General features: G+C 40.8%; 1 protein-coding gene across 5 annotated transcripts in view; it reads left to right on the top strand.

The window, feature by feature from the left end:
- COG5 (component of oligomeric golgi complex 5) overlaps nucleotides 1-27,074 on the top strand; it is a 364,064-nt gene that overhangs the window by 332,112 nt on the left and 4,878 nt on the right. For 3 of the 5 annotated variants that reach the window (XM_005550486.4, XM_045387481.2, XM_074035780.1), the window contains 3 exons: nucleotides 3,789-3,865; nucleotides 22,977-23,103; nucleotides 23,586-23,665. In XM_005550486.4, coding sequence (XP_005550543.3) covers nucleotides 3,789-3,865; nucleotides 22,977-23,103; nucleotides 23,586-23,665 — 284 coding nt within the window. The remainder of the gene's footprint in view (nucleotides 1-3,788; nucleotides 3,866-22,976; nucleotides 23,104-23,585; nucleotides 23,666-27,074) is intronic. The other 2 variants (XM_045387484.2, XM_065541066.1) reach the window with 1 other exon arrangement.

Below are 27,074 nucleotides of genomic sequence, written 5' to 3'. Positions count from 1 at the left end.
AGTTTCAAAACATCCTGGCACTCACCTTGGGGACGGCTCCAGTCCTGTGGATCATGGGTACAGCAAAGACAGGCGGAGGCACTATCATAATTAATCAGATCTGTGATCAGTATCTGGCAAATACTGTTCTACTGTTATGTCATGATCTCCCCCACCCACTTTTTAAATTAAAACTTGAATTTCAAGGTTTTACTTCATTTGGTTTGGTTTCTTGCCACAGTTGCAATTATGTGTTGTACCTCAGCTTTCAGTATCACATTTGGTTGGAAGTGTTTTTCGGGGTCAGTCAAAACGTTTAAATAGCATTACCCTAACATTTATATTCATGACAGGCATCAACTGGGGACTAGAGGGCTTTTCAACTGCCTTATTATTGAAAGTTCTATCAATTCATATTCAAAATTAAAGCCATTGAGGTCACTGAAATAAAAAATACACAAATATTCCATGGGTTTAAAAACTGTTCTTATGATAAAAGTGCCTGCAATTCTAGTGTAAATAACAAAAAGAGAAAGCTCAAGAAGGGACCTGTAGACCAGGTTTGGGAATACTGGTTATTTGCCATAAAGTCCAATTGCAAAGACAGATAATGACGTATTTTAAGGATTTCTTTAAGAATCCTAACTTCTCCTCACTGGCACCAGTGCAGGAAAGAGAAAGTAGTTGCAGGGTGCCATCTGGAGGGATCATGGTGAGGGAAGTACCTGACATCCAGCCCCCTTAGGAATCCAGGTCATGGGCATGAGGTGGTTTCCTACAGGTAATTAATTCCCTGCTGTGCCCACATGGTCTCAGTGCCCACGCTGATCACACAGCAGTTTTGAAATCACTAAGCCTGTCCACAACACTGGGGTTCTGCTGATTCTGAATCTCTTGGGGTCTTGTCCACAGTGTCCTCTGAAGCACATACTCCCCCTCCACCCCTCAGTTTATTTTCTTACCTGAAGGAAAGAGTGGCTGTTGAAGTTGGTATTAAATTATTTAGTGGTACTTCTAGCAGTCTCTATTTATAGGTCTTCTGGTGCCCTTTAAGTATACGTTTATATCTATTTCACTTTGTGCCTAAAAATATTAATTTAGAAAAGAAAACAAGACAATCAGAATTCTAATTTTTGTTCTAATTCCTATTGCCTTTTCTTCTCCTGAGCAGTGTCAGGGCAGGAGTGCCCTAGGAGTATCCAAAGAAGCCCTGTGGTTAACCAAATGTCTGTGGTAGGGAAGGAACAGCTATGTAATTAGTTCACCGTGCCTGCAGCTGACCGCTCATTCTCTCCAAACGGGGGCTGGAGAGAAGCAGTTGCACATGCCACTTTTGTATCCACTGCTAATGGCAGAGTCACCTCCTCTTAACTGAACACTCTTGCCCTTTAAAACGTGGCCTTTATTGTTTAATGGAATTCTGGAAGAAGAAAACGATTTACAATATCCTAGAGGTCCTTTATGGATAAAAAATTTATTTTAAACATTTAACATTTTGAAATTGTCCTATGGCATAGAAATCTTTTACATAATCATACATTTTACAGCAATTCGAGGTCATATTTTCTCATATCATAACTTTTTCCTAGCCATTTATTTGTTTTAACATTTGGTCCTGCTCAAGTGCTAAGGCAAAGGTTGTCTTTGAAGACAGTGATTCCACTAGAGTAGTTGAGAAATTGACAAAAACAGTTCATGAAAAATATAGTTTCAGTATGTAAGAAACCATTATATATATAAAGTTAGGTATTTGAATAGAATTATATCAAAGATACAATGATAATCACATTTTTCCTTTGTGCTCAGTGTAAAGTAAGTGACACATATGGAAAGAAACCAGAAATTCCTACCCAGTGAAGAAATGAAACAGGTTCCAAAGAACAGCCTATCACCTACTATCTTTTGAGTTGGGCACACTGGCTTACAACTGTTCTGTTTTGCATTGTTGGCAAGAATCCTTTTTCTTCCTTAAATTTTTATTTTTATATTTATTTATGATTCTTCATTTTATAGAGTTTCCCAACCATGTAAGGTTTCCTTCTAGGACATACAGTATGCAATCCATGTCTTTAGTATGTTATAAGAGAAATTAACCTGGTTACTATTCATCCTCAAGACCATCCCAAGGAAGCTGCCTCCAACTCTCTCTTGACACTAAGGTCATAAGTTTGACGTAGCATTTATCATTTTGCTTAATAACAATCATCATGTGTGTATGTATACATGTTTATATATGTATATGTAGACATATACACAAATACTTTTGATTTTGTTGATAATAATCATATTGTTTGAATAAATAAATATCTCCTTCTTCATTAAATTTGAGAATTTAGTGATAGCAAGACAGTCTAATCATCTAATCATCTTATCCCCATACCTAGCTTGTACCTAGCACTAAGGCAGTCAAAGTGTCTCTCAAATGAATGATCGATTGGGTCTCTATAGTGTACCCATGGCAAGGAGAATTTAAGCAATTTTTTGTAAGGGTGGCCAGCAGGACAGAAGCCTTACATCATATGTGCTTCTTGAAGAAAGGTGCTGTACTACCAGGGAGCAGCCTATTCTCAACCATTTTCTAAATCATTCTTTACCAGAGTGCTATTTATAGCAAGAGTGGAGAAGCAGTCTATCACCTGAGTAGCATGTATGTGAAAAGTTTGCATATGCACTTGGTAGAAAAGAACAGGTAGCCTAATTAATGACAAGCAGAATTTCCAGTCAAAGGAGGAAAATAAAGAGAAGTGAAACCAAGATTTGCTAAATTCTCCAGTTAGGTAGCATATTAATTTATTAATAATTGAAAAGAGAAAAATTTTTAAACAGTGATAATAATTGCTGACAATTAACAGCACTTTTTATATGCTCTGCACATAAAGCTTTGTGGAATTATCTTTTAATTTGCATTATTCTGTTAAGTAGATACTATTATCTCCATTTTATAGACGAGAGACCTGAGACTTAAAGAGGTTAAATAACTTGTCCAGGGTCACAAACTAGTAACTAGTATCAGCATTTGGAATGCTGATATAGATGTGCTACTAAAAGCTCCAGAGTTAGTCCTTTTAATTACTTGAGCCACACTAACTGATAAAAATTGTCATCGTTTATATTGAATGTAAAAAGACTTGTAATTCCTGAAGTATAGGCGTGCAGTCTTGAAAATTTTCCTTTTCCTTATTTTTCTTTTTTTCTTTTTTTTTTTTTTTTTTTTTTTTTTTTTTTGAGACGGAGTCTCGCTCTGTCGCCCAGGCTAGAGTGCAGTGGCCGGATCTCAGCTCACTGCAAGCTCCGCCTCCCGGCTTCACGCCATTCTCCGGCCTCAGCCTCCCGAGTAGCTGGGACTACAGGCGCCCGCCACCTCGCCCGGCTAGTTTTTTTGTATTTCTTAATAGAGACGGGGTTTCACCATGTTAGCCAGGATGGTCTCGATCTCCTGACCTCGTGATCCGCCCATCTCGGCCTCCCAAAGTGCTGGGATAACAGGCTTGAGCCACCGCGCCCGGCCTTTTTTCCTTATTTTTCAATGGATAAATGATCTAAACTTTTTCCTTTCATATAACAAAAATGGTTTTTTTGGTTTTTTTTCATGAAGGAATTGCCTCATCTTAGGCCCTCTCTTAGTAAATAAATGCAAAAATTATGTAAGTGCTTGCCTTTTAATAAATTTAGTTGGCTTTCACAACTTGCCTTACAGTCCAGATAAAATTAGGTTTACTGCAAGCTACAACTTTCTGTGATCCAGGTCTGTCCCATATTCCCCTAATGATTCCAACATTAAAACAATGGAGTATCTTTTAATATTTCAGATGGAGTTGGCTGTGGGTCCATTCTGTAGACGAGTATCTGATTTAGGAAAGTCCTATCGAATGCTGAGATCATTCAGGTAAGACCGAATTCTTTGTTCATACATTCATATCCTCCAGGCAAGTAAATCCTTTCTTTCTGTGCGGGTCGAACGTCATAAAATTGCCAGTATTCAACCATTTTTGATCTACAACAATGGCAGTTTCATGATTTCATCTTAGAAAGTATTCAAATCGGAAACCCACATAGAAATTTATGCAATGACTAATAAATTAGAGGGTATGTGTATTTTCTTAGTCACAGTTCACAAGATTAAGCTGGTAAATTATGCTTTTAAGAAAAGAGGATTTTTTTTTTTATTTTTAGCTTCTCATTCTTACAGAAGGGTAATACTAGGCAATTCATAATTATATAGACATCTTTTTCTGAAATGTTCATTTGTTCATTTATCATTTTTAACCCAGTCTACTTCTAGCAGGTCATAAGTTACATTCCAGTATATGGATATGATAAAAACTTTTCAATGAAGTATTAAAAGAATCAAGTTCATGGCCGAGCACAGTGGCTCATGCCTGTAATCCCAGCACTTTGGGAGGCTGAGGCGGGCGGATCACCAAAGGTCAGGAGATCGAGACCATCCTGGCCAACATGGTGAAACTCTGTCTCCACTAAAAATACAAAAATTAGCTGGATGTGGTGGTGCGCGACTGTAGTTCCAGCTACTGGGGAGACTGAGGCAGGAGAATCGCTTGAACCCGGGAGTCGGAGGTTGCAGTGAGCCGAGATCACGCCAGTGCACCCCAGCCTGGCAACAGAGCGAGACTCTGTCTCCAAAAAAAACAAAAAGAAGAATCTAGTTCAATGATGAAGTGCAGAGAACAACTATAAATGTAATAGGTAACTTAGCCTAATGCAGTAGAGCACAAAATTTCGTATTAGGTGGAGAAATCACTTTACAAAGATACACAAGAGTTGATTCATATTCATGATCTAACAGAATACCAGTATAATAGAAAGAAAAGTCCTTGTCAGTGCTGAACACTTAGATTTTTTTCAACTCAGATTTTAAGAAACATTTAATAACATTGAATAATGACTGGGGTCTTTACTAGCTGATTTTTAAAAGATAAGGAGATGTTATTCATATGGCTGTTTATTCAATAAACCAGAACTTTGTAAGTTTTTTACATCATAGCACACACAAAGGAAGATATTTTCTTTTGTTTTGTTTTTTGAGATGGAGTCTTGCTCTGTCACCAGGCTGGAGTGCAGTGGCACGATCTCGGCTCACTGCAACCTCCACCTCCCGGGTTCAAGCAGTTCTCCTGTCTCTGCCTCCTGAGTAGCAGGGATTACAGGAACATACCGCCACACCCAGCTAATTTTTGTATTTTTAGTATAGACGGAGTTTCATCATGTTGGCCATCAGGATGGTCTCGATCTCCTGACCTCGTGATCCATCTGCCTCTGCCTCCTAAAGTGCTGGGATTACAGGCATGAGCCACTGCGTCTGGCCGAAGAAGATATTTTCATTTAAAAAGGTGGCCAACCCTGATAGCTGAGGGGATCAACATAATATTTTGTGACCATAGCATACCAGATGGGAGACCTTTATATAAACTGTCCATAATATCCAAGAGCATAATGGTTGAATTTCTCTATAAGAATAAGATAACAGAGTACAGGTATGCAGCTTTCTAAAAACCAACTCAGTACTGGAAACTCGAGGATCAATAAACAGTATGTCCTTTAAATGATCACTTTGCTCTCTTATGTCATCTAACTTTTGTAGTAGAAACTTCTGGTGGAGTATAAGAAATATAAGAATCCAATATTGTTGATTGAGAGGGGAGCTTTATATTTTACCTCAACAGTTTGTAATTAGCACAGGCCTTTTTTTTTTTTTTTTTTTTTTTTAAATGGCAACACAAGAGTCAGGATTTTATTTTTTCTCAAATGAAAGATCACTGCCCATCTGTACAGATATGGGTTTTAGGAAAACTTAAAGTGAGTTCGCAAATGCTTTCAGATACCTTCTTTGAATCAACTCAGATCTTTTTAAAACTGTTTAAGTATTTTGTTGAAGCTATGGAGTTCTGCACTACCAAACATGGGCGAGTTGAAGGATGATGAGGTACTGAGGTTGCCAATCCATTGGTCATCTGTCTGTACCATAACTTTACTAAAACCCCCGTACAGTCATTTACTCTGAGTAAGATGGTGACACAGCAGTCCTAGCTGGGTAATAAAATGTTGCCCTGGCTGGCTGAGTCAGTTAACATACTGGAGGATATTAACCATCTAGTTATTGAAAAAGGTATGAGAAAAGCTGTGATTTGGCATTGCTGTGTGAAGATTTGGCTTTTTTTTTTTTTTTTTTGAGACAGGGTGCCACTCTGTCACCCAGGCTAGAGTGCAGTGGTGCGATCTCCATCTCAGCTTACTGCAACCTCCACCTTCCATGCCCAAGTGATCATCCCACCTCAGCCTCCTGAGTAACTGGGACTACAGGTGTGCACCACCATGCCCAGCTAATTTTTATATTTTTTGTAGAAATGGGGTTTCTACAAAACTAGGAGTTGCCCAGCCTGGTCTTAAATTTCTGAGCTCAATCTATCTGCCCGCCTCAGCCCCCCAAACTGCTGGGATTACAAGTGTGACAGGTATAAGCCACCACACCTGGCCTAGGCTATTATTTTTTATAGCCCCATTCCCATGTTTAGTTGTTTATTGCATGTGCATGTATAAAATAATGCTAATTCAGCCTGGCCAACATGGTGAAACACCATCTCTACCAAAACGTACAAAAATTTGTCAGGCATGGCAGCACACGCCTGTAGTCCCGCTACTTGGGAGGCTGAGGTGGGAGAATCGTTTTAACCCAGGAGGCAGAGGTTGCAGTGAGCCGAGATTGTGCCACTGCACTCCAGCCTGGGCGACAGAGTGAGATCCTGTACCACCCACTGCCCCTGCCAAAAAAAAGTAGTGCTAAGTGTCCTGTTTGCTGAGGCAGGATGGCCTTCATGTAAGTACTCTTAAAGTTGTGTCACAGTATGGAGGTAAAAGGTCTGAGGATAAGTTTCACTTAAGACATCTGTTTTAAACCATTTAAGATGGGAATTTTCTGCCAACCCTTTCCAATTCTCACATGAGAAAAAGAATCTCTAAAGGAACTTTAAAGTTTGAGCGACATCTTCTAGTACCTATTTATAGAATCAAGAATCGATTGATCAATGTATAATTTTAATAGTTCTACTTTTATTTATATCTAGCTTCTCATGGAGTAACAGGTTTCAAATTTTTGACCATGACCCACAGTAAAAGATACTTTCTATTGTAATTTGGCATATACTTGCATGCAAACATGTGAACACACTCAAATCTACATACATATACATGGATACCCATACATATGGTTCATGAAACAGTAATTACCGTTACTTCATGTGATAACCTCTAACATTTCTATTTCATTTGATTGTTTTAACTCACTAAATTAGTGTAATGACCCACTCATGGCTTGCATCCAGCAATTTCTCAACTTTCTCACAGGGCCCTTAACTCTTGAACTTTAGTTGCTCTAGTGACAGGGAGACAGGGTTTTTCCTTTCCACAAACTGAAGATTTATGCCCTTTTCTCTTGTGATTCTGGCATCTCTGAGCTTCCTCCTGCAGATGACCCCTTAGCTCCCAAGGCCTCAGGCACGTAAGAATAATTGTTTCTTGCCTATGGAGTATCCTTCATAACTTGAGTTAATTGAAAACTTCCAACAGATATTTTTATATATACCAATATATTTCTATAGTTATATTGAATCTACAGAAATCTACTGAATTAATCCTAATTAATTTCTCAGTTGTTTGATGGAACTGATACAACTATTTTATAAAAAGTGTAGGATTAACTGGATCAATAAATCAAATGAAAGTATATTAAGGGGTTCAAATCCAGCCCTGGTCTACAAAGAATGTTTTCAGTCCTATCAGTTGAGAAGAAGAGAGACGTGAGCATGTGCCGCGGCCTCTGCCCCGCACCATTGTTGGGAAAGCCCTGGCCCTGCCAGCTTCTTTGCAGTTGTCATGTGAAGAGAACTGACTTGAGAAAGCTTACTCATGTGGCGGGTCCTACCATATTCCTTCCTAGAGAGGAGTAAATCAGTACAAAGCCATCCTTATTCTAATAACCTAATTATAGGCCCTCTGTTTTGCCTACCTACAAAATCTTGTTAGAGATCTGTCTCTTCTTCAAAATGAGTCCTGAGCAGTTGCAGTGAAGAGCTTACTTTTATTAATATGTGCACTTCTTCCATCTGTGCTCTGGGCTGTGACAAAGAATAGGCATCATCCAGTGACCACGCACACATTAGACCTTGGCACTTGTTCATGGGTCTCCTCACCAAAGACTCTGAATCAAACCAAAACCAGTTGAATGGTAGTCAGTAGGAGATTGCCTGAATAAAATATGCTAAGTTCATAGGATCAAATATATGCAGATATTAACAGTAATGTTATTAGTTAATATCTGGTAAAATGAAAACTACTCCCTAGTGCATCACTAAATAAAACAGGCGACTAAGCAGTATATAGTATGATCTCTACTTTTTTTGTTTTTATTTTTTTTGAGACGGTGTCTCCCTCTCGTCCCCCAGGTTGGAGTACAATGGCGTGATCTTGGCTCACTACAACCTCCACTTCCTGGATTCAAGTGATTCTCCCGCCTCAGCCTCCTGAGTAGCTGGGATTACAGGCACCCACCACCACGCCCAGCTAATTTTTGTATTTTTAGTAGAGATGGGGTTTCTCCATGTTGACCAGGCTGGTCTCGAACTCCTGACCTCAGGTGATCTGCCTGCCTCGGCCTCCCAATGTGCTGGGATTACAGGCGTGAGCCACCGCACCTGGCTGACCTCTACTATGTTTAAAATAATAACATTTACTAGCCTCAGCAACATGGTGAAACTCTGTCTTTACAAAAGACAGAAAAATTAGCCAGGTGTGGTGGTGCACACCTGTGGTCCCAGCTACACAGTAGGCTAAGTTGGGAGGATCTGAGCTCAGGGAGATCAAGGCTGCAGTGAGCTGTGATTGGTCATTACACTCCAGCCTGAGTGACAGAGTTAGACCCTGTCCCAAAATATAAAATAAAAGAATAAAAGTATTTGAGTGGAGAATAAAAGACAAAAAGGAAAAACATGAAAATATCTTTGAGTAAGATTGTCACTTTGGGGTTTTTCTTTTAGGGTTTTTATATTTTTTTAAATTTTCTGCCTTATTTTATTTTTGTAGTCGGAAAAGTCAAATACTATTTTTAAATCTCTCTTGCATTGTTTTTCCTACTTAAAAATAACTATGGAGCTAAAAAGTAATAAAAGAAAATGTACTAAAACATTACCCAATAAAGAGCAGGTGTGAGTTGACAAGAAAAACTGGCAACCAAACAGCCAAAAACCAGTAGGTTGCAATAGCCACAGAGGGCCTCAGTTCGAATTAGGGGCAGTGGCTGCAGGGGAGGGTAACGGGCTCAGTTCAGGGGCCCCTTCATAATGGAGGATGACAGTGCCAGCCAGAAAGTTTCAAGTCCAGACCCCACCCAGCGTGTGCACACATGCACACACCCTCACACATACACACACAGGCCTTAGTAGGTGCTCCCTTCCCCCATCATGCAGCCATCTGCCACAGGGCACTTCCTTCTTGATGGTGATATTAGTGGACTATTTATGTAAGCCGGCAAGCTTCTTGCATGTATTTACATTTTACTGTCTACATTATAGTTTCTCGGGCAGCTGGAATCTTTTCATACTCAGTAGAGAATGCTGCCTCTGAAAGCTGTTGACATTAGTGATTTGCCCCTGGGTGATTTGTATTTCTACACAAGACACACATGTCAGAGCCGTAGAGACCCCATCTTTGTCTGCCTCTCTGCAGCATGGCATTATTCCCTAAGTAGTGTTTGTGAGGTTGTTACGTCAGCTCCTCCTGGCCAGAGGCCACGAAGCTGTGACCCTTGACGTTGTCAGTATAGATCTTTGTGAGGTGAAGGGCAGAAAAGGGACCAAATGCTCTTCACCAGCTCAGGGGCACAGACCCTGCCTTCAGGCAGGCCTCACCACCTTTGCTCCTGAAGGGACAGCTTGTCCCTGATGATGTCCACAGTCTGCTCTGCTGGAAGCTCATTTCTATCTAGGCTTACTGAAAGGGCAATGAAAGCTGTCAGGAGATAGGGGCTGTTTTCTGATGGATCTTTTAGTATGAGGAGCGGTGGAAGAAGAAAACTGTCAATAACTAGAATGTAGTGTTCCTGTCCATTGTTTTTAATTGTAGGAGTGATGAGGGTTTTCTGGGTGTACAGATTGTATTGATGGTCCTCTGTTGATTGAAATTCCAAACCTCTGTGCCTGAATGTTTATAGAACTGAAAGAAGGCCATCTCTGCAGCTCCCGTTTTTAGCACCTTTAACACTAGACCCTCCAGATGCATTCTGTCTTTTCTTTCTGCTTGTGAATCTGGGGCCCTAACCCATCCCTTGAAATAACTGTCTCTCTGAAGTTTCTGGATTCTTAACTCTAAGTTTCAGATTTCAGGTTACAGCCAGAAGGCAACCACCATCGTGGACTTAGTTGTTTTGTTGCTCTTTGCTACAACTTTGGCAGTGCTAGGAGCACCCAGGTAAACATGAAGAGTTGACTATTTAGTTTATCATCATTTTTATTATTTCTGACAACTATTGTTTGGTTATTTATTTTATACCAAGCCTGTGCTGAGTGTTTTACTGATACTTTCTCATTTGGCCCTCACAGCACTTAAAAGTTAGGTATGATCCCCATGAGGCAATTGAAACCCACAGCAGCAAAGTGGGAGAATCTGGGAGCCACATTTTAGACCCAGGCTGTCTGATTCCAAAGCCTGTGCTTGTAACCACCATACCCCACATTTTATTCCAGAAGTTTCTGTTTGTTTTCAATCTGAATGGTCCAGGAACAGGATTTCAATGCTTATGTGTATCATCCAGGAAAATAGGAAAATCAGAAAATTTTAAAGAGAATCTAAACTCCCCACTTTAGTGGCCACCTCCTGCTGCTGAAATGCCTCATCTCACTGTCTTCTGCTGCATTCACGCTCCCAGACAGTACACATGGAACACTCAGCCAAATGTACGCTTTTATTTTTGGAGAATGTCTGCCCAAATCCCTGCCTCCTTTCCTACCTGATATGCTGGTATAGACAATCTAAACTGTTAGGGACCTTTCTAACCTCTCTACTTTGAACCCAAATCAGCCTCCTGCTTCATTATCTCCTGGGACCCACATGGCCCCTTGTGCCACAAACTAGGCCTCCCTAAAGAATCTCCATAGAAATGCTCGCCTTCTGCAGGCCTCCAACACTTTCTCTTCTCTCTCAAAGGCCCTCATTGTGTCTGGTGTAGGGAGCATGGCCACCTGTGCCCTGCCCCTCGAAGGGAATCATGTTCCTTCTCCCAGTCTTTCATTTCTGTGCTCGTTCCAGACCTCCGTACACATACCTAGTGGTCTTGCTGCCTTCCCAGGCCCTTCTGCAAGAGGAGGTCAAGATAGGGTGGTGGCAAGTGGCATGGAAGAGAATGATAGCTATGTCTGTCTCAGGATACCACTGATGTTGGATGTGGACACAGGAGCAACAGGATTTTTATCTTACTTTACTTCATGATTGGCCTTAACAAGCTGTCAGAAGACTGTCAGCTGCACAGCTATGAGTCGTTTAAATGTGAATCTTGCTGAGTAGAAATGCTTTTTTTTTTTTGAGACCTAATAGTTGACAAATTAACCCTACCTTCTGCCTGTAAAGTTTACCTTGAAAGTGCTGCTATATTTAGAATATTATCCTCTAAGAATGATATTGTGGCATTTGGTGTATCTGCATTTTATAACACCTTATTTCTTTTTGTTTCATAAAGCACTTTAGATGGTTATTTATTTTTTAACTTGCTAGTGTTTAAAATTCCACCTGGAGTCAGGGAGAAGGGAGTGCTCAAGCTGTGTTCTTTCAGCCTCTTAAAACAACCACCCAAAACAAAATGTCTGTGTTTGATGTTTACAGGTAATTATGACACTGATGCACAATACAGAATCAAATCTAGTTTTGCTTTTCATGGATTTTTTTGACAGTCCTGTTAAAAGGGACAGTTGAGGCCGGGCGTGGTGGCTCACGCCTATAATCCCAGCACTTTGGGAGGCCGAGGCGGGCAGATCACGAGGTCAGGAGTTTGAGACCAGCCTGGCCAGCATAGTGAAATCCCGTCTCTACTAAAAATACAAAAATTAGCTGGGCATAGTGGTGCGTGCCCCTGTAATCCCAACTACTCAGGAGGCTGAGGCAGAAGAATCACTTGAACCCAGGAGGCAGAGGTTGCAGTGAGCCAAGATCCTGCCATTGCACTCCAGCCTGGGCGACAGAGCGAGACCCTATCTAAAAAAACAAAACAAAACAAAACAAAAAAGTGAGGGGAGGGACAGGTGATTACCCAGAAGATTCCATTTTAAAATGAGCTGGTTCTTACCAGGCCTGGCTGCTAGACATGCTGTTATGCGCACGTACTGTTCAGATTGTTTCCCTCTCCTTGTCTGTCTCCCTCCTTGTCCTTCCCCTTCTGTCCTTCTTTCCTTTCTTGTATCATTTACAGTTTGCATCAAGAATATATTGGAGGAAAACAAAGAAAAACATAAATATTCAAACCACAAAACTAACTTAAATTGCCATAGATAAGTTTCAAACTTGGCTTTAAACTTCATGAAGCCAAAGATAAGAGAGAAACAGAATCAGCTATCTGATTCTCATTATCAGAAGGCAGAAAATGTATCAATTCCTATGAGAAAGTTAAGCATTTCTTTTTTTTCTTTTTTTTTGAGATGGAGTCTCGCTCTGTGACCCAGGCTGGAGTGCAGTGGCACGATCTTGGCTCACTGCAAGCTCCGCCTCCCAGGTTCATGGTTCATGCCATTCTCCTGCCTGAGCCTCCCGAGTAGCTGGGACTACAGGCACCCACCACCACACCTGGCTAATTTTTTGTATTTTTAGTAAAGACAAGGTTTCACTGTGTTAGCCAGGATGGTCTCAATCTCCTGACCTCAGGATCTGCCTGCCTCGGCCTCCCAAAGTGCTGGGATTATAGGTGTGAGCCACCGCACCTGGCCAAGAAAGTTAAGCATTTCTTAGCACTTAATTCTAAAGTACTTATAAGGACTTTTATAGAGAGAGCTTCATATAGGAAGTACTGAGAGATGGGAGGACCAAAATTCTTGATCACCTTCCTGTTGTGGAGGTAGTATAGGATTCCATATGGCTGCTCTTCATTAACAATCAAGGACTGTCATATAGGACTGAACCCCACCCCCACCCCCGCGTCTTCTCACATCGTAAACTGGGGTTCAAGATGCATCCTGCTCCATCACATGGCATGAGCAAAGAATGGGCTCTAATGGAGAAAGGGAAAACTCACAGGTCCAATGTACTGCTGAACATGACAACCAGGGACGGCAGGACAGAAGTGAAGGCGTGAGGCCAGGCGCAGTGGCTCATGCCTGTAATCCCAGCACTTTGGGAGGCCAAGGTGGGAAGATCACTTGAGGTCAGGAATTTGAGACCAGCCTGACCAACATACTGAAACCCCGTCTTTACTAAAACTACAAAAATTAGCTGGGCGTGATGGCAGGTGCCTGTCATCAGCTACTTGGGAAGCTAAGGCAGGAGAATCACTTGAACCTGGGAGGCAGAGGTTGCAGTGAGCCAAGATTGCACCACTACATTCCAGCCTGGGTGACAAAGCTAGACTCTGTCTCAAAAAAAAAAAAAGAAGTGAAGGCATGAGTCCCACTATCCTTCACATCCCTCAAAGTCCCTTTTCAGGGCCTGGGCATACCAGACCTATAATATGAACTTGTGACCCAGGGGAGGGACTTCTCATGCCACTTTTCCCTGCAATAGCTTAAACAGGAGAGCAGCCTCGTCACAATGAGCAGGTTAGAGTCATGGGCTGGATTTGGAGTTCAGGGAGCTGTGTGGGAATGTCAGCTGCTCAGCATCCAGGGACCATAGGGCTGCAAGATATTTCAGCTTTTTCTGTTGGGGACAAATAGTGACCAGTCTATGGAGAACAGAGCTGAGGCATAGCCTCATCACCATTCCAACCCAGAGTCAGCTTCTAGAGGCCTTTAAAACAACACCACCCATTACCCCAAAGGAACTTAAGGTCACACCTGGTGAAAATAATTCCAAAAGAGACTGTGATTATATGCTTCAAGTAGGTAAGTCACTAGAGGTCCATTTTGACCCAAAGATAGAATTTGGAGTACCCAGAGAGGTGATAATTATGTGACCTTCAAATTATGATCCTGTGCACATTAGTTTTCTCAGATAGGTTTTTCTATACAAGTTGTTAACAGTTCAAAATTATACTTTCTCTAGGGGTCTTTGTTTCTGGCTGTGAATCAGTACAGCTGTTCTAGAAACAGGATGAGTACTTGCTATAGTTGGTATTCTAAAAGACGCTGCATTGCAGAATTAAGAGCCAGGCTGTCTGGGTTTGAATCCTTGCTTTGCCACTTCTAGCTTTTACTGGATTTCTTTATGCCTGTGTTTACCCATCTGTAAAATGGGGATGTAATAGTACCTAACTCATAGGATTTTTGGAAGAATAAATGAATTAACTTTATTGTATACACTTATGGGGTATAAAGTGATATTATATGTGTACAGTGTGGGATGATTAATTCAAACTAAAACATCACCTCAAACACTTAGCATTTTTAGTGGTAAGAACATTTGAAATTTATTCTGTTAGCAATTTTGAAATGTATTATGCATTCCTACTAACTAGAGTCATCACGTTGTGCAATAGATTTCAAAAACCATCTTCCTCCTGTCTAACTGTAACTTTGTACCCTTTGACTAAAACCTCCCCATTTCCTCCTTGCTTAGCCTCTGGTAACTACCATTCTGCTCTCTGCCTCTATGAGTTCTGTTGTTTAAGATCCCACAAATAAGTGAGACCATGTGGTATTTGTCTTTCTGTGTCTGGTTTATTTAACTTAACATAATATCCTCCAGTCTCGTCCATGTTGTCGAATGACAGGATTTCCTTCTTTTTGAAGGCTGAATAGTATTCTATTTTGTATATATGCCATATTTTCTTTATCCACTCATCCATTGACAGACACTTAGATTGATCCATAGCTTCGCTATCGTAAATAATGCTGCAGTGAGCATGGAAGTGTGCTATCTGTTCAACATGCCAATTTCAAGTCTTTAGAATATGTACCCAAGTGGGATTGCTGAGTCATATTGTAATTCTATTTTTAGTTTTTTGAGGAACTGCCATACAGTTTTCCAAAATGGTTGTATTAATTTACATTCCCACCAACAGTGTACAAGGGTTCCCTTTCCCCCACACTCTCTTCACTGTCTTTCATTTTTTTAAATAATAGCCATTCTGACAGGCATGAGGCGACATCTCATTGTGGTTTTAACTTGGGTTTTCCTTATGATTAGTGATGTTGAGCATTTTTTCATATATCTATTGGTCATTTATATGACTTTTTTGAGAAACATCTATTCAGGTTTTTTGCACATTTTTAAATTGGGTGGTTTTCTTGCCACTTTTGTGTTCCTTATAGATTTTGAATGTTAACTACTTATCAGATATATGGCTTTCTTCTAATCTATCAGTTGTCTTTTTACTCTTACTATTTCTTTTGCTCTGCAGAAGCTTTTTACTTTAATCCCATTTGTCTATTTTTTATTTTATTGTCTCAGTTTTTGGGGTCAAATCCAAAAAGTTACCTTCCAGACCAGTGTCATGGAGGTTTCCCCCTATGTTTTCTTTCTTCTAGTTTTTTAGTTTCAAGTCCTTTCAAGACCGCATCTTGACTTTTATCTGTTTTGAATTGATTTTTTATATGGTATGACATAAGGCTCCAAATTAATCTTCTTTAGGTGGATATCCAGTTGTCTCAACACCCTTTATTGGAGAGGCTGTCCTTTTCCCATTGTGTTTTCTTAGCACCTTTGTTGAAAATCGATTGATTTTTTATATGGTATGACATAAGGGTCCAAATTATTCTTCTTTAGGTAGACATCCAGTTGTCCCAACACCCTTTATTGGAGAGGCTGTCCTTTTCCCATTGTCTTTTCTTGGCACCTTTGTTGAAAATCAATTGACTGTAAATGTGTGAGTTCATTTATGGGCTCTATGTTCTGTTCTATTCCTTAGTGTTTCTATTTATATGCCAGTACCATGCTGTTCTAATTACTATACAGCTCTGTAGTATAGTTTAATATTAGGTAGTGATACCTCCAGCTTTGTTATTTTTACTTCTGATTGCCTTCGCTAATCAGGGATTTTTATGGTTCCATATGAATTTTTGGATTATTTTTTCTATTTCTGGGAAAAATGACGTTGGAATTTTCATAGGGATTGCATTGAATCTGCAGATTGGTTTGGATGGTATGGACATTTAACAATATTAATTATTTCAGTCCATGAACACAGAATAGCTTTCCATTTATTTATGTCTTTGTCAATTTATTTCATCAATGTTTTACAGTTTTTAAAACATTGTAAAACATTACAGTACAAATCTTTCACTTCCTTGGTTAAATTTATTTCTAAGTACATTTATTCCTAAGTATTTTATATTCTTGTAGCTATTATATGTGGGTGTTTTCTTGATTTCTTTTTCAGATCATTCATTGTTATTGATTAGATTTGTCTTAATTTTGTATCCTGGGACCTTATTCTTTTATTAGTTCTGTCTTTTGGTGGTATCTTTCTGGTTTTGGATATAGAAGATAATGTCATATGCAAACAGGTAATACTTCATGTCTTTCTTTTCTATTTGAATGCCTTTTCTTTCTTTCTCTTGCCTAATTGCTCTGACAAAGGCCTCCAGTAGGATAATGAATAAAAGTGCTTGCTGACAGTGGACATCTTTGTCTCGTTCCTGATCTTAGAGGAAAAGCTTTCAACTTTTCACCATTAAGTATAATGTTAGCTGTAGGCTTATTGTATGTGACCGTTAATTTGTTGAGAGTTTTTTCTATAAAAGGGTGTTGAATTTTGTCAAATGCTTTTTCTGCATCTAATAAAATGATCATATGGTTTTTGTGTTTTGTTCTGCTGATATGATGCATCACATTTATTGATGTATCAATGTTGACCCATCCTTGCATTTCTCCCAGGGAGAAATCTCATTTGATCATTGTGAATAATCCTTTTAATGTCCCGTAGAATTGGGTTTGTTAGTAGTTTATTGAGGATTTTGTATCTTCGTATCTATATTCATCAAGGATATTGTCCTATAACTTTCTTCTTTTATGTCATTTTGTGGCTTTAGTATCAGGGCCTCCTAAAACTAGCTTGGAAGTATTCCTTCCCTTTTGATTTTTTTGGAAGAGTTTGAGAAGGATTGGTATTAGCTCTTCTTTAAATCTTTTATAGAACTCACCTGTGAAGCCATCAGGTCCTGGGCTTTTCTTTGATTAGAGACTTTTTATTATGGATCCAATCTCTTTACTCATTATTGGTCTGCTCAGATTTTCTGTTCCTTCTATTTCTGTTTTCTATTTCTTCTTGATTCACTGTTAGCAGATTATATGTGTCTTGGAATTTTATCCATTTTTTTCTAGGTTACTGTATTTGTGACCATATAATTTTTCATAGTAATCGCTCATTATCCTTTGTATTTCAGTGGTACCAGTTGTATTATCTTCTCTTTCATTTCCAATTTTAAGTCTTCTCTTTTTCTTTTTTGGTCTGGTTAAGGGTTTGTCAATTTTGTTTAACTTTTCAAAAAACTCTTTATTGATCTTTTTTCCCCCTGGTTTTTTAGTCTGTATTTATTTCTGCTCTGATCTTTGAATTGTTTTTCTTCTGCTAACTTTGGGCTTAAATTTGTTCTTCTCTTGTAGTTTCTTGAGGTGTACTATTAGGTTGTTTATTTGAGATGTTTATTTTTATTTAAGTATTTGTTGCTATAAATTTCCTTCTTAGAACTGCTTTTGCTATATCCCATACGTTTCAGTATATTACATTTCCATTTTCATTTGTTCCAAGATGTTTTTTGATTTATCTTTGGTTTTCTCTTTTGACCCATTGGTTGTTGAGGGGCATGTTGTTTAATTTCCACATATTTGTGGCATTTCCAAGATTTCTGCTATTATTGATGTCTAGTTTCATACCATTATGATTAGAAAAGATACTTGATATGATTTCATTTCTCCTAAATTTGTTCAGCCTTGGGTTTGCGACCTAACATATGACATATCCTGAAGCAAGATATGTGTGCACTTGAGAAGACGTGTATTCCCTTGCTATTGGATAAAATATGCTGTATATGTCTGTTGGGTCCATTTGGTCTAAAATGTAGTTCAAGTTTAGTGTTTCCTTATTAACTGTCTATCTGGATGATCTGCCATTGTCGAAAGTGAGATATTGAAGTCCCCTACTATTACTGCATTGTAAGTTATTTCTCTCTTTAAATTCTTTAATATTTGCTTTACTTATTTAGGTGTTCTGATGTTGGGTACAGATATATTTACAGTTGTTATATCCTCTTGATGAATTGACACCTGTATCATGATGACTTTCTTTGCCTTTTTTTATTGTTTTGAGCTTAAGTCTATTTTGTCTAATAGGTATAGCTAGCCCTGCCTCTCTCAGTTTCCATTTGCATGGAATGTCTTTCTTCATACTTTCATTTTTATTCTTTGTGTCCTTAGAAGTGAGTTGAGTCTCACGCCAGGTGCGGTGGCTCACGCCTGTAATCCCCGCACTTTGGGAGGCCAAGGCAGGTGGATCACGAGGTCAGGAGATCGAGACCATCCTGGCTAACATGGTGAAACCCCATCTCTACTAAAAATACAAAAAATTAGCTGGACATGGTAGCATGCGCCTGTAGTCCCAACTACTCGGGAGGCTGGGGCAGGAGAATGGCGTGAACCCAGGAGGCAGAGCTTGCAGCAAGCCGAGATCGCGCCACTGCACTCTAGCCTGGGTGACAGAGCAAGACGCCATCTCAAAAAAAAAAAAAAAAAAAAGGAGTTGAATCTCTTGTAGGCAGCACAGAGCTGGGTCTTCTTTTTAATACATTCAGCCATTTTGTCTTTTACTGGAGATTTTATTGCTCTTAAAATAGAAATAATTATCAATAGGTAAGGACTCAATAATACTAGTTTGTAGTTTGTTCTCTGATTGTTTTGTGGATGCTTTGTTTCCTTGTTCCTCTCTTGCTGTCCTCCTTTGTGGTCTGATTGTTTTCTGTAGTGGTATGCTTTGAATTCTTTCTATGTATGTTTTGTGCCTCTACTCTAGATTGTTGTTTTGTACTTACCATGAGGCTTCCAAAAACCGTATACTAGTAACAGGGTATTTCAAGCTGATAACACCGAATTTTGATAACATACAGTAGTAACTCTACAGTTTTGTTCCCCTTCCCTACACATTTTAATATTTTGTTTTCAAAATATACATCATTTTGCAATTTGTATCCCTAATTTGGTCTATAATTTTTTTTCTTTCTTTTTTTTTTTTTTGAGACAGAGTCTCGTTCCGTCACCCAGGCTGGGGTGCAGTGGCGCCATCTTGGCTCACTACAACCACCACCTCCCGGTTCAAGCGATTCTCGTGATTCAGCCTCCTGAGTAGCTGGGACCACAGGTGTATACCACCATGCCTGGCTAATTTTTGTATTTTTGGTAAAGACCCGGTTTTGCCATGTTGGCCAGGCTGGTCTGGAACTTCTGGCCCCAAGTGATCCACCCACCTCAGCCTCCCAAAGTATTGGGATTACAGGCATGAGCTACTGCATCTGGCCTTGAGCTATAATTTTAATAGTTTTAAGATCATATTAGAGATAAAATTATATTATAGACCACTATTACAGTTCTAGGCTTTTCTGAGTATGACTATATTATTTATAGCATTGATTTTTGTGTTTTCATATATTTTATTAATTAGCAGCCTTTTATATCAGCTTAGAGAACTCCATTTAGGAATTTCAATAGGCAGGCCTACTGCTAATGAACCTTATTAGCGTTTGCTTGGGAACGTTTTTCTCATTTCTGAAGGATAGCTTTTTTGGTTGAGCACTTTAAATATATCATCTAATTTTATCCTGCCCTACAGGGTTTTTGCTGAGAATCCTCTAGTAGCCATATTGCAAGTTCCTTGTATGTGATAAGTTTCTTATTTCTTGCTTTCTTAATTTTTTTTGTCTTTGATTTTTGCCAGTTTATTATGTGTCTTGGTGAACTTCTCTTTGGGTTGAATTTTTTGTACAAGTCTACAGTTAAAACTTGCTATTTAATTTTTCAGTTCAGTTGTTGTCTCCATCTCCAGGATTTCTATTTGGTTTTTGTTATAGTTTCTATTTCTCATTTTGTTCATATATTGTGTTCCAGATCTCATTTAACTTTTTATTTATATATTCTTGTAGTTTGCTGAACTTCCTTAAGAGGATTGTTGTGTATTTTTTGTCAGTCGTTCCATAGATGTCCATTTCTTTAGGGTCCATTATTAGAGCTTTATTAATTTCTTTTGGTGGCATCATTATTCCCCTAATTCTTCATAATCCTCATGTCCTTGAATTGATGTCTGTGCATTTGAGGAGGCAGCCACCTCTTCCATCCTTTAGAGGTGTTCTTCAGCATAGATTGAATTTCATTATTTACTTCAGCCTGTGATTCTGGATGAGCCAACTGATATCAACCCCAGAGAGGCAGAGCTTGCTGTCAGTTTCTCTAGTTGGCTGGGTCTCTGCCTTTGTTCTGAGTTTGGATGGGGCTGCTGGCTGAACTTCACCTTCCAGCAAGACTACTGGCTGGCCTCTGCAATCAGGTGGAGCTGCTGGCTGGGAACTGTGATTGCTTCTGGTATCCGGCAGGGTCACAAAGTATATTTCCCTGTTGGGGAGTATTGCTATTTGGGTTATGCAGTTGGGCAGGTCTGCAGGCTGGGCTCTAGGTTTAGATGGATCACTGTTCTAGACAGACAGGTACAGAGGTTATGCTCCATAGTCCTTGCCTAGGCTGGACCATGGGATGGGCTCTGACACTGGGTGGAGCAACTGTTTGGAGCTGCTGTTTGGACTTCAGGGTTTGGGCAAGTCTAGCCCCTGTTCTCTGCAAAAAATACACTGTGGTGGGCATCTCTTTTCCTGGGTAGGGCCTTGGGGTGGTCTCTGAGGCTGCGCATAGAGGCTAGTTTTCTAGGGACTCAAGCCAGGTTGAACTTCTTGTTCAGCTTCTGGGAGCAGCCGACTCAGCTTTGCGGATAGGGTAGATCATTAACTGATCTCTCTGATCAGGTGCCACTGCTGGCAGGAACACAGAGCTACCACCCAGATCTGCACACTAGTCACTGCAAACTCCACCTTCTTGATTTGTTTGACACCACGGGATCTTGCCCTACAGTTACTCCGGTATTCCTTTTGCAGCAAGACAGTAGTGGGCTTCCTTCAAAGCACCTCAGAATGCTAGGGAAGCTAGATCTCTACTTTCAGTTCTCTTTTCCTCTGTAGAAAACATGGGCTTAGGAGAATCCCCCCTGTGACTCTTGTGCTGACTTGGAGGAGTGGGAGGAGTGATACGGTCAAGGTGACCTTGACCGCCAGAGACCTCTCCACCACCAAACATTCCTATTCTTACCTTACCACTCTGTAGCTTTAGCTAGAGTTGACCACCATGTCCTTCTGTAAACTCATAAGCTGGGACTCAACACATTTTTACTGATGCTGAGCTCACATTTTATCAGCATGGTAGGCCCTGGGCCAGGAACTGAGGATACGAAGTAAGCCGAGATACGGCCCTGTCCTCCCAGAGCTTGCGTTACACCACAGCCATCTGTTTCTGTTCTAACTTCTCCAGCCATTTTTTTTTCTGCATCATTTGCTGAATTATCTTCTTCTAGCCATTCCTTAAATGCTATCATTTCCCATATTTTGTTTTTCTCTGCAGCACTGAACACTGTGAAATTATTTGGGCCTTGCAGATTTTCAAGGCAGGTACATCACATTTTCAGTGTGGCCATAAGAAGACCTTAGTCATCTTTTCATGGAATGTCTGGTTTGGAGCTTTATGGCTTTCTGGTGATAGACAACATACATGACTGAAATCCTTCCCCAGTAGCTAAAGAAAATACAACATAATGTTATTTGATAGAGATAGATTTTTACTTGTAGAATAGTTAATTTAAAGCCATCTTTACTAATAATAATTCTGTATCTAATGAGAACCAGCTCTCTATTGAGAACATTCCTGACTCTTGACATAAGACCTTATCATTAGTGTAGGGAAGAAGTTCGCTTCTCTATTTTGTACAGGCCTTCATTCATAATTAGAGTAATTTAGTTGGGGTGAAGAAAGACCCCAGAATACAGTGCTCTTTTACATGGTTCAAAATCATTATCTGATCTGTCAAGAGATGTTGCTGCCATCTTACCACTTGGGATTCAATGTCCACAGCTCCGCTTCTAATCAGCTCTCATCCATAAGAGCTCAAAGCCAGTAACAGTTCAAATAATTCCCGCCAGCCTTTTGCACAAGGTGGTATGTAATTGGTAGCGGAATGGATTTGCCTGCCTGCTCCTTCTCTAAAATGTGGACAGTGAAACCCAGACATGTATATAGTATAAGGGAGCCAGCACAAATTTTTGATGGAATGTTCAGCAAAGTAATAACTTTGTATATACAAAGACATATTTGCCTTTTTGAAAAGTTGTATAGAAAATGTTTGAGTGTACCCACATTTGATTATGGTTCAAAGAAGGATTCTATTTTAAATGAAAGCTAAAACAATTGACGAAGATAAGAATCTGTTAATAACAACTACTTGAAGGCTTTACTTTTGTTCTTTATTTGCTTTTAGCCTAGTAATTAGATAAACTTTATGAGGAGCATTTGCTGAGTCCAGTGGATGTCAGACTCACAAACCAATGAGCTGGGGGTCGAATAGGAGCTGAAGGATAGATGAGCCTGTGAGCATGTGGGCGTGTGGAGGCAGAGGCGCGTGTGTCTCAATGCTGAATAGGGTGGTTGAGCAGTGGAGGGCTCCTTCAGTAGCCAGTCCAGGAAAAATACTATTCTACAGGGAGAATGATTGTCCCACCAGATCACCTATTTCAATATTGAACAGTGTGAAATAACATGTTTTTCTCCTCTAGACCTCTGCTCTTCCAGGCAAGTGAACATGTAGCCAATAGTCCTGCACTGGGGGATGTGATTCCGTTCAGCATCATTATTCAGTTTTTGTTCACGAGAGCACCCGCTGAGCTGAAATCTCCTTTCCAGGTAATAAAGTCAAGCTAGAACCATTTTGTGACTCTTCCCATTACCTGTGTGAATCCTGAGCCCCTACTCACTGAATGATTCCTGGCCCTCTGCTGCTTTGTTTAGTTGTTGTCTGTCTTTGACAGTGAACAGATATTAGTAAAGGAAAACTCCCACTGCTCAGCATCTTCTTTCTCAGCAGTGCAAAAAATTACCTGATGCATCCAGAATTTACCTTTAATAATGACACAAGGCATTTGTGTTCATAAAGAATTTTTGATGGCAGCCCCTTTTCTTTGCCGACCCACCATCAACTGGCAAATCTAGAAGGCTCCTTGGCAGTCAGAAAGGTGCACCAAGGCCTGTGCCCCTTCCCACTTCCCTTGGGCAGGTTTCGAGGCAGTTTCACCTTGGGAATCCTTAAGAATGCTTTCTGAACCAGCACTTGCTGCCATTTACTAAAGAATGTGTATGCACTCTCTAATTGTGTTTCAACCCTGCAGAGGGCAGAGTGGTCCCACGCACGCTTCTCTCAATGGCTGGATGACCATCCATCTGAAAAGGACAGGCTCCTCCTCATCAGGTAAAGCCAGGTGCTCCAGGGGCACCCATCTGGGCTGGAAGCCCAAGGAGGGTGGGGATGCAGGAGAGGATGAAGGAGCAGTGCCTGGGGTTGTGCACATGTGACTGCACCTTCCAGTGGCAGGCCACTTCACTGCCTAGGCACAGGTGCTGGAGCAGCCAGCAGTTGGAAATGTTGGCCACAACATCTTTTGCTTTCTTTCTTTTTTTTTTTTTTTTTTTTTTTTTTTTGAGGCGGAGTCTCGCTCTGTCGCCCAGGCTGGAGTGCAGTGGCCGGATCTCGGCTCACTGCAAGCTCCGCCTCCCGGATTTACGCCATTCTCCTGCCTCAGCCTCCTGAGTAGCTGGGACTACAGGCGCCCGCCACCTCGCCCGGCTAGTTTTTTGTATTTTTTAGTAGAGACGGGGTTTCACTGTGTTAGCCAGGATGGTCTCGATCTCCTGACCTCGTGATCCGCCCGTCTCGGCCTCCCAAAGTGCTGGGATTACAGGCTTGAGCCACCGCGCCCGGCCGCTTTCTTTCATTCCATACCTTCATATCCCTGATGTGCAATCCTGTGTCCCATGCAACCCTAAGGACCATGCATTTCTACCTTTGAAAATCATCATCTGCTAGGAAAAGTTTTGCCCTAGCTCCACATCTTTTACTTCATTTTCATGTGCTGCAGTTACTGAATTGGTGGAACACAGATGTGAGTGAACTTTTAAAAATACCCAAGTGCGAAAGAGTTCTGAGGAGGAAACAAGAACAACCCAGCAGCCACTTGGATACCATGGCCCTCTAGTAGTGCCCCATGAGTGCATTTACATACATATGCATGTGCCCTCAAACAGATGTGCACACACCCCCATGTACCCCAACCATGCCCAGGGTGGGGTGCTTTAACTGTCATACATGGCTTATTAAGCAATACTCTTCCCTGCAATTGCTCTCACCGTCACCAGAGATCTCTCTGCCACCAAACATTCCCATTCTTACCACTCTGTAGCTTTAGCTAGAGTTGACCACCATGTCCTTCTGTAAACTCATAAGCTGGGACTCAACACATTTTTACTGATGCTGAGCTCACATTTTATCAGCATGGTAGGCCCTGGGCCAGGAACTGAGGATACGAAGTAAGCCGAGATATGGCCCTGTCCTCTCAGAGCTTGCGTTACACCACAGCCATCTGTTTCTGTTCGAACTTCTCTAGCCATTTTTTTTTTCTGCATCATATGCTGAATTATCTTCTTCCAGCCATTCCTTAAATGCTATCATTTCCCATATTTTGTTCTTCTCATCCTCCCTCTGCCTTGGTTCCCAGGTGAGCTTATCTAGACCCGTGCCTCTAGTGCCCCTTCTATACTTAAGAGCCTCCAGGTCTGTGGCTGCCTATTGATGCACCCTTGGCCCAGTAAACTTGCTCTCATCTGTAACCACCCACAGAAATCTCAACCCCAAAATGGTCAAAATAATTCTATTCTCTCAAACCTTCTCGTTCTCTTATACTCCCTGTCTTGGTTGGGAGGTCACAATCACCTGACTAGCCAAGCTGGAAAACCTTTACGCCATCATTCAACTCCTCTGTCATCCTTATTCCTCAAACTCACTCCTGTTGTGCCTCTAAATGCTCTTGAAGTCATTCTCAACTCTCCCAGGGGATCCTGGGTGTCGGTCTGGGGCCAGGACACCCAGTGGCCCTCTGTTGGCCTCAGTGCCGGGTGATGAGTTGGGTTCCCTAAAGCCAGAGCGGGGCTGACATGAGGAGGCGGTTCTAAGCCGCGTGTGTGCACAAGAGTAATTTCCTCAGCTTGCAAAATTCCCAGTGCCCAGGCCTCTCACCCACGCCTACCTCAGAATCTCTGGGGTAGGCCTGGCATCAGGATTTCTTTATAGCTCCTCAAGAAGGTCCAGGGTGCAGCCAGTGGCGTAGGTCATATTTCAGTTAGGATGAAAGACTGCTGAGGAAGCTGCGACAGGTCAGTTGGAAAATCAGCCTGTCAGCTTTGTTTCCAGAAGTGACCCTGAGCCCTCAAGCTTGGTGCCCACATCCTACATAAGCCACTAGCCCTCTGGGCATATATGTGGATAAAGACTAGCTCGGACTCTGCTCTTTTTCCTTGCTTATCTGTTATTCAGCTATGAACATCTGACACAGAAATGGGAGAGGTTACCAGCCCCCCGTGAATGCTCCTGGTAAAATCTGCCCTCAGGAAAGGCTTTGGATTTAGGTGAGGAGTTTGGGCCTGGGGCTAACACGGATTTGCAATGTCTGTGTGGATTATTTTTCCTGAGTCCCAAAGATTCACTTAGCTGCAGCACACTTGGTAATCTTAAAAAGAGGATTCAGTTAATTGAACATGGTTCATTTTTCTCATCTTAACAAGTTGGTCATTTTTGTCATCTTAACAAGTTGGAATGAGTTCATCCAAAACAGTTGTCCTGCTGTGGGTGCATCACAAATCTGTTTTCTTTTGCTTCTCTTTAAAAATGTCTCCTGAGTGATTTCATCAGCAGTGCTGTTGCTAAGCCTATATTTAGCAACTGAAAATCATGCTCAGAAATACTGTCATGCTTTTTTAAAAAGGCATACCCATCCCTCCACACATGGCTGATTCCAGAACCTTCATGTCCTTAGCAAAAAATTGAGCTCTCCTTCAGGGATTCAAAAAAATACTCTTGCTGCACCCCAAGCTCTTGGCAATGAGGGGACTTTTGTCCTAGAGAATGTTCTTTCTTATGTATTATTGCAAAACAATTTTGTTCTTGCATACTGAAGCACCACTGGATGAATTTCTTTCCCTTGTAGACAAACTGAGGGTGAGTATTGCTCTTTAAATGTCAGTAAATTTGTTTTAGCTTCTGGGGCAAACCTTGTTGTATATTCATTCTGTTCCTCCCAGCGTAATGTGTTAGGTTGTCATAAAATAGGGCAAATTGAGGATAGTGTAACTACTGCTGCTGAGCAAATGGCAAACAGTCAACTATCCTGCCTTCCTGTTTTCTTCGGACACCAGATGCTTTCTGGAGCTTAAATGAATACTAGTCAAGTTCATTTGAAAATCAGAGTAATGACTTACTCATGGGACCAAGTGGTGTAAGTGGGGGCAGTTGTATGTGTTCAGCCCGCATCAGGCAGGTGCCCCAGACACATGTGCTCCCTCAGATGCAGAGGCAGCCACCTGACTTATGCCTGTGGGTCTGTAACTGTTGAATGTGTTTTCAATAAAGATAGAGTTTCTGATGCAAAGATTTCTTAAGCTCTGTAACAGTGGTGGGGTTGGCCTCAAATCCATTTACTCTGGATATTTGCCATGGAGAACAACTCTTCTTCTTATGGCCCTCTTTGAGTAGAAGTACACTTTTATGATGGCAAAAATGTTCACAGACCTTATTAGCCTAGTGGTACTTTTATCTACACCATCAGAGA

The sequence above is a fragment of the Macaca fascicularis genome, chromosome 3 (genome assembly GCF_037993035.2).
Source record: "Macaca fascicularis isolate 582-1 chromosome 3, T2T-MFA8v1.1".
In the NCBI taxonomy this organism is placed as follows: domain Eukaryota; kingdom Metazoa; phylum Chordata; class Mammalia; order Primates; family Cercopithecidae; genus Macaca; species Macaca fascicularis.
This window is presented reverse-complemented; position numbering and strand designations above follow the sequence as displayed.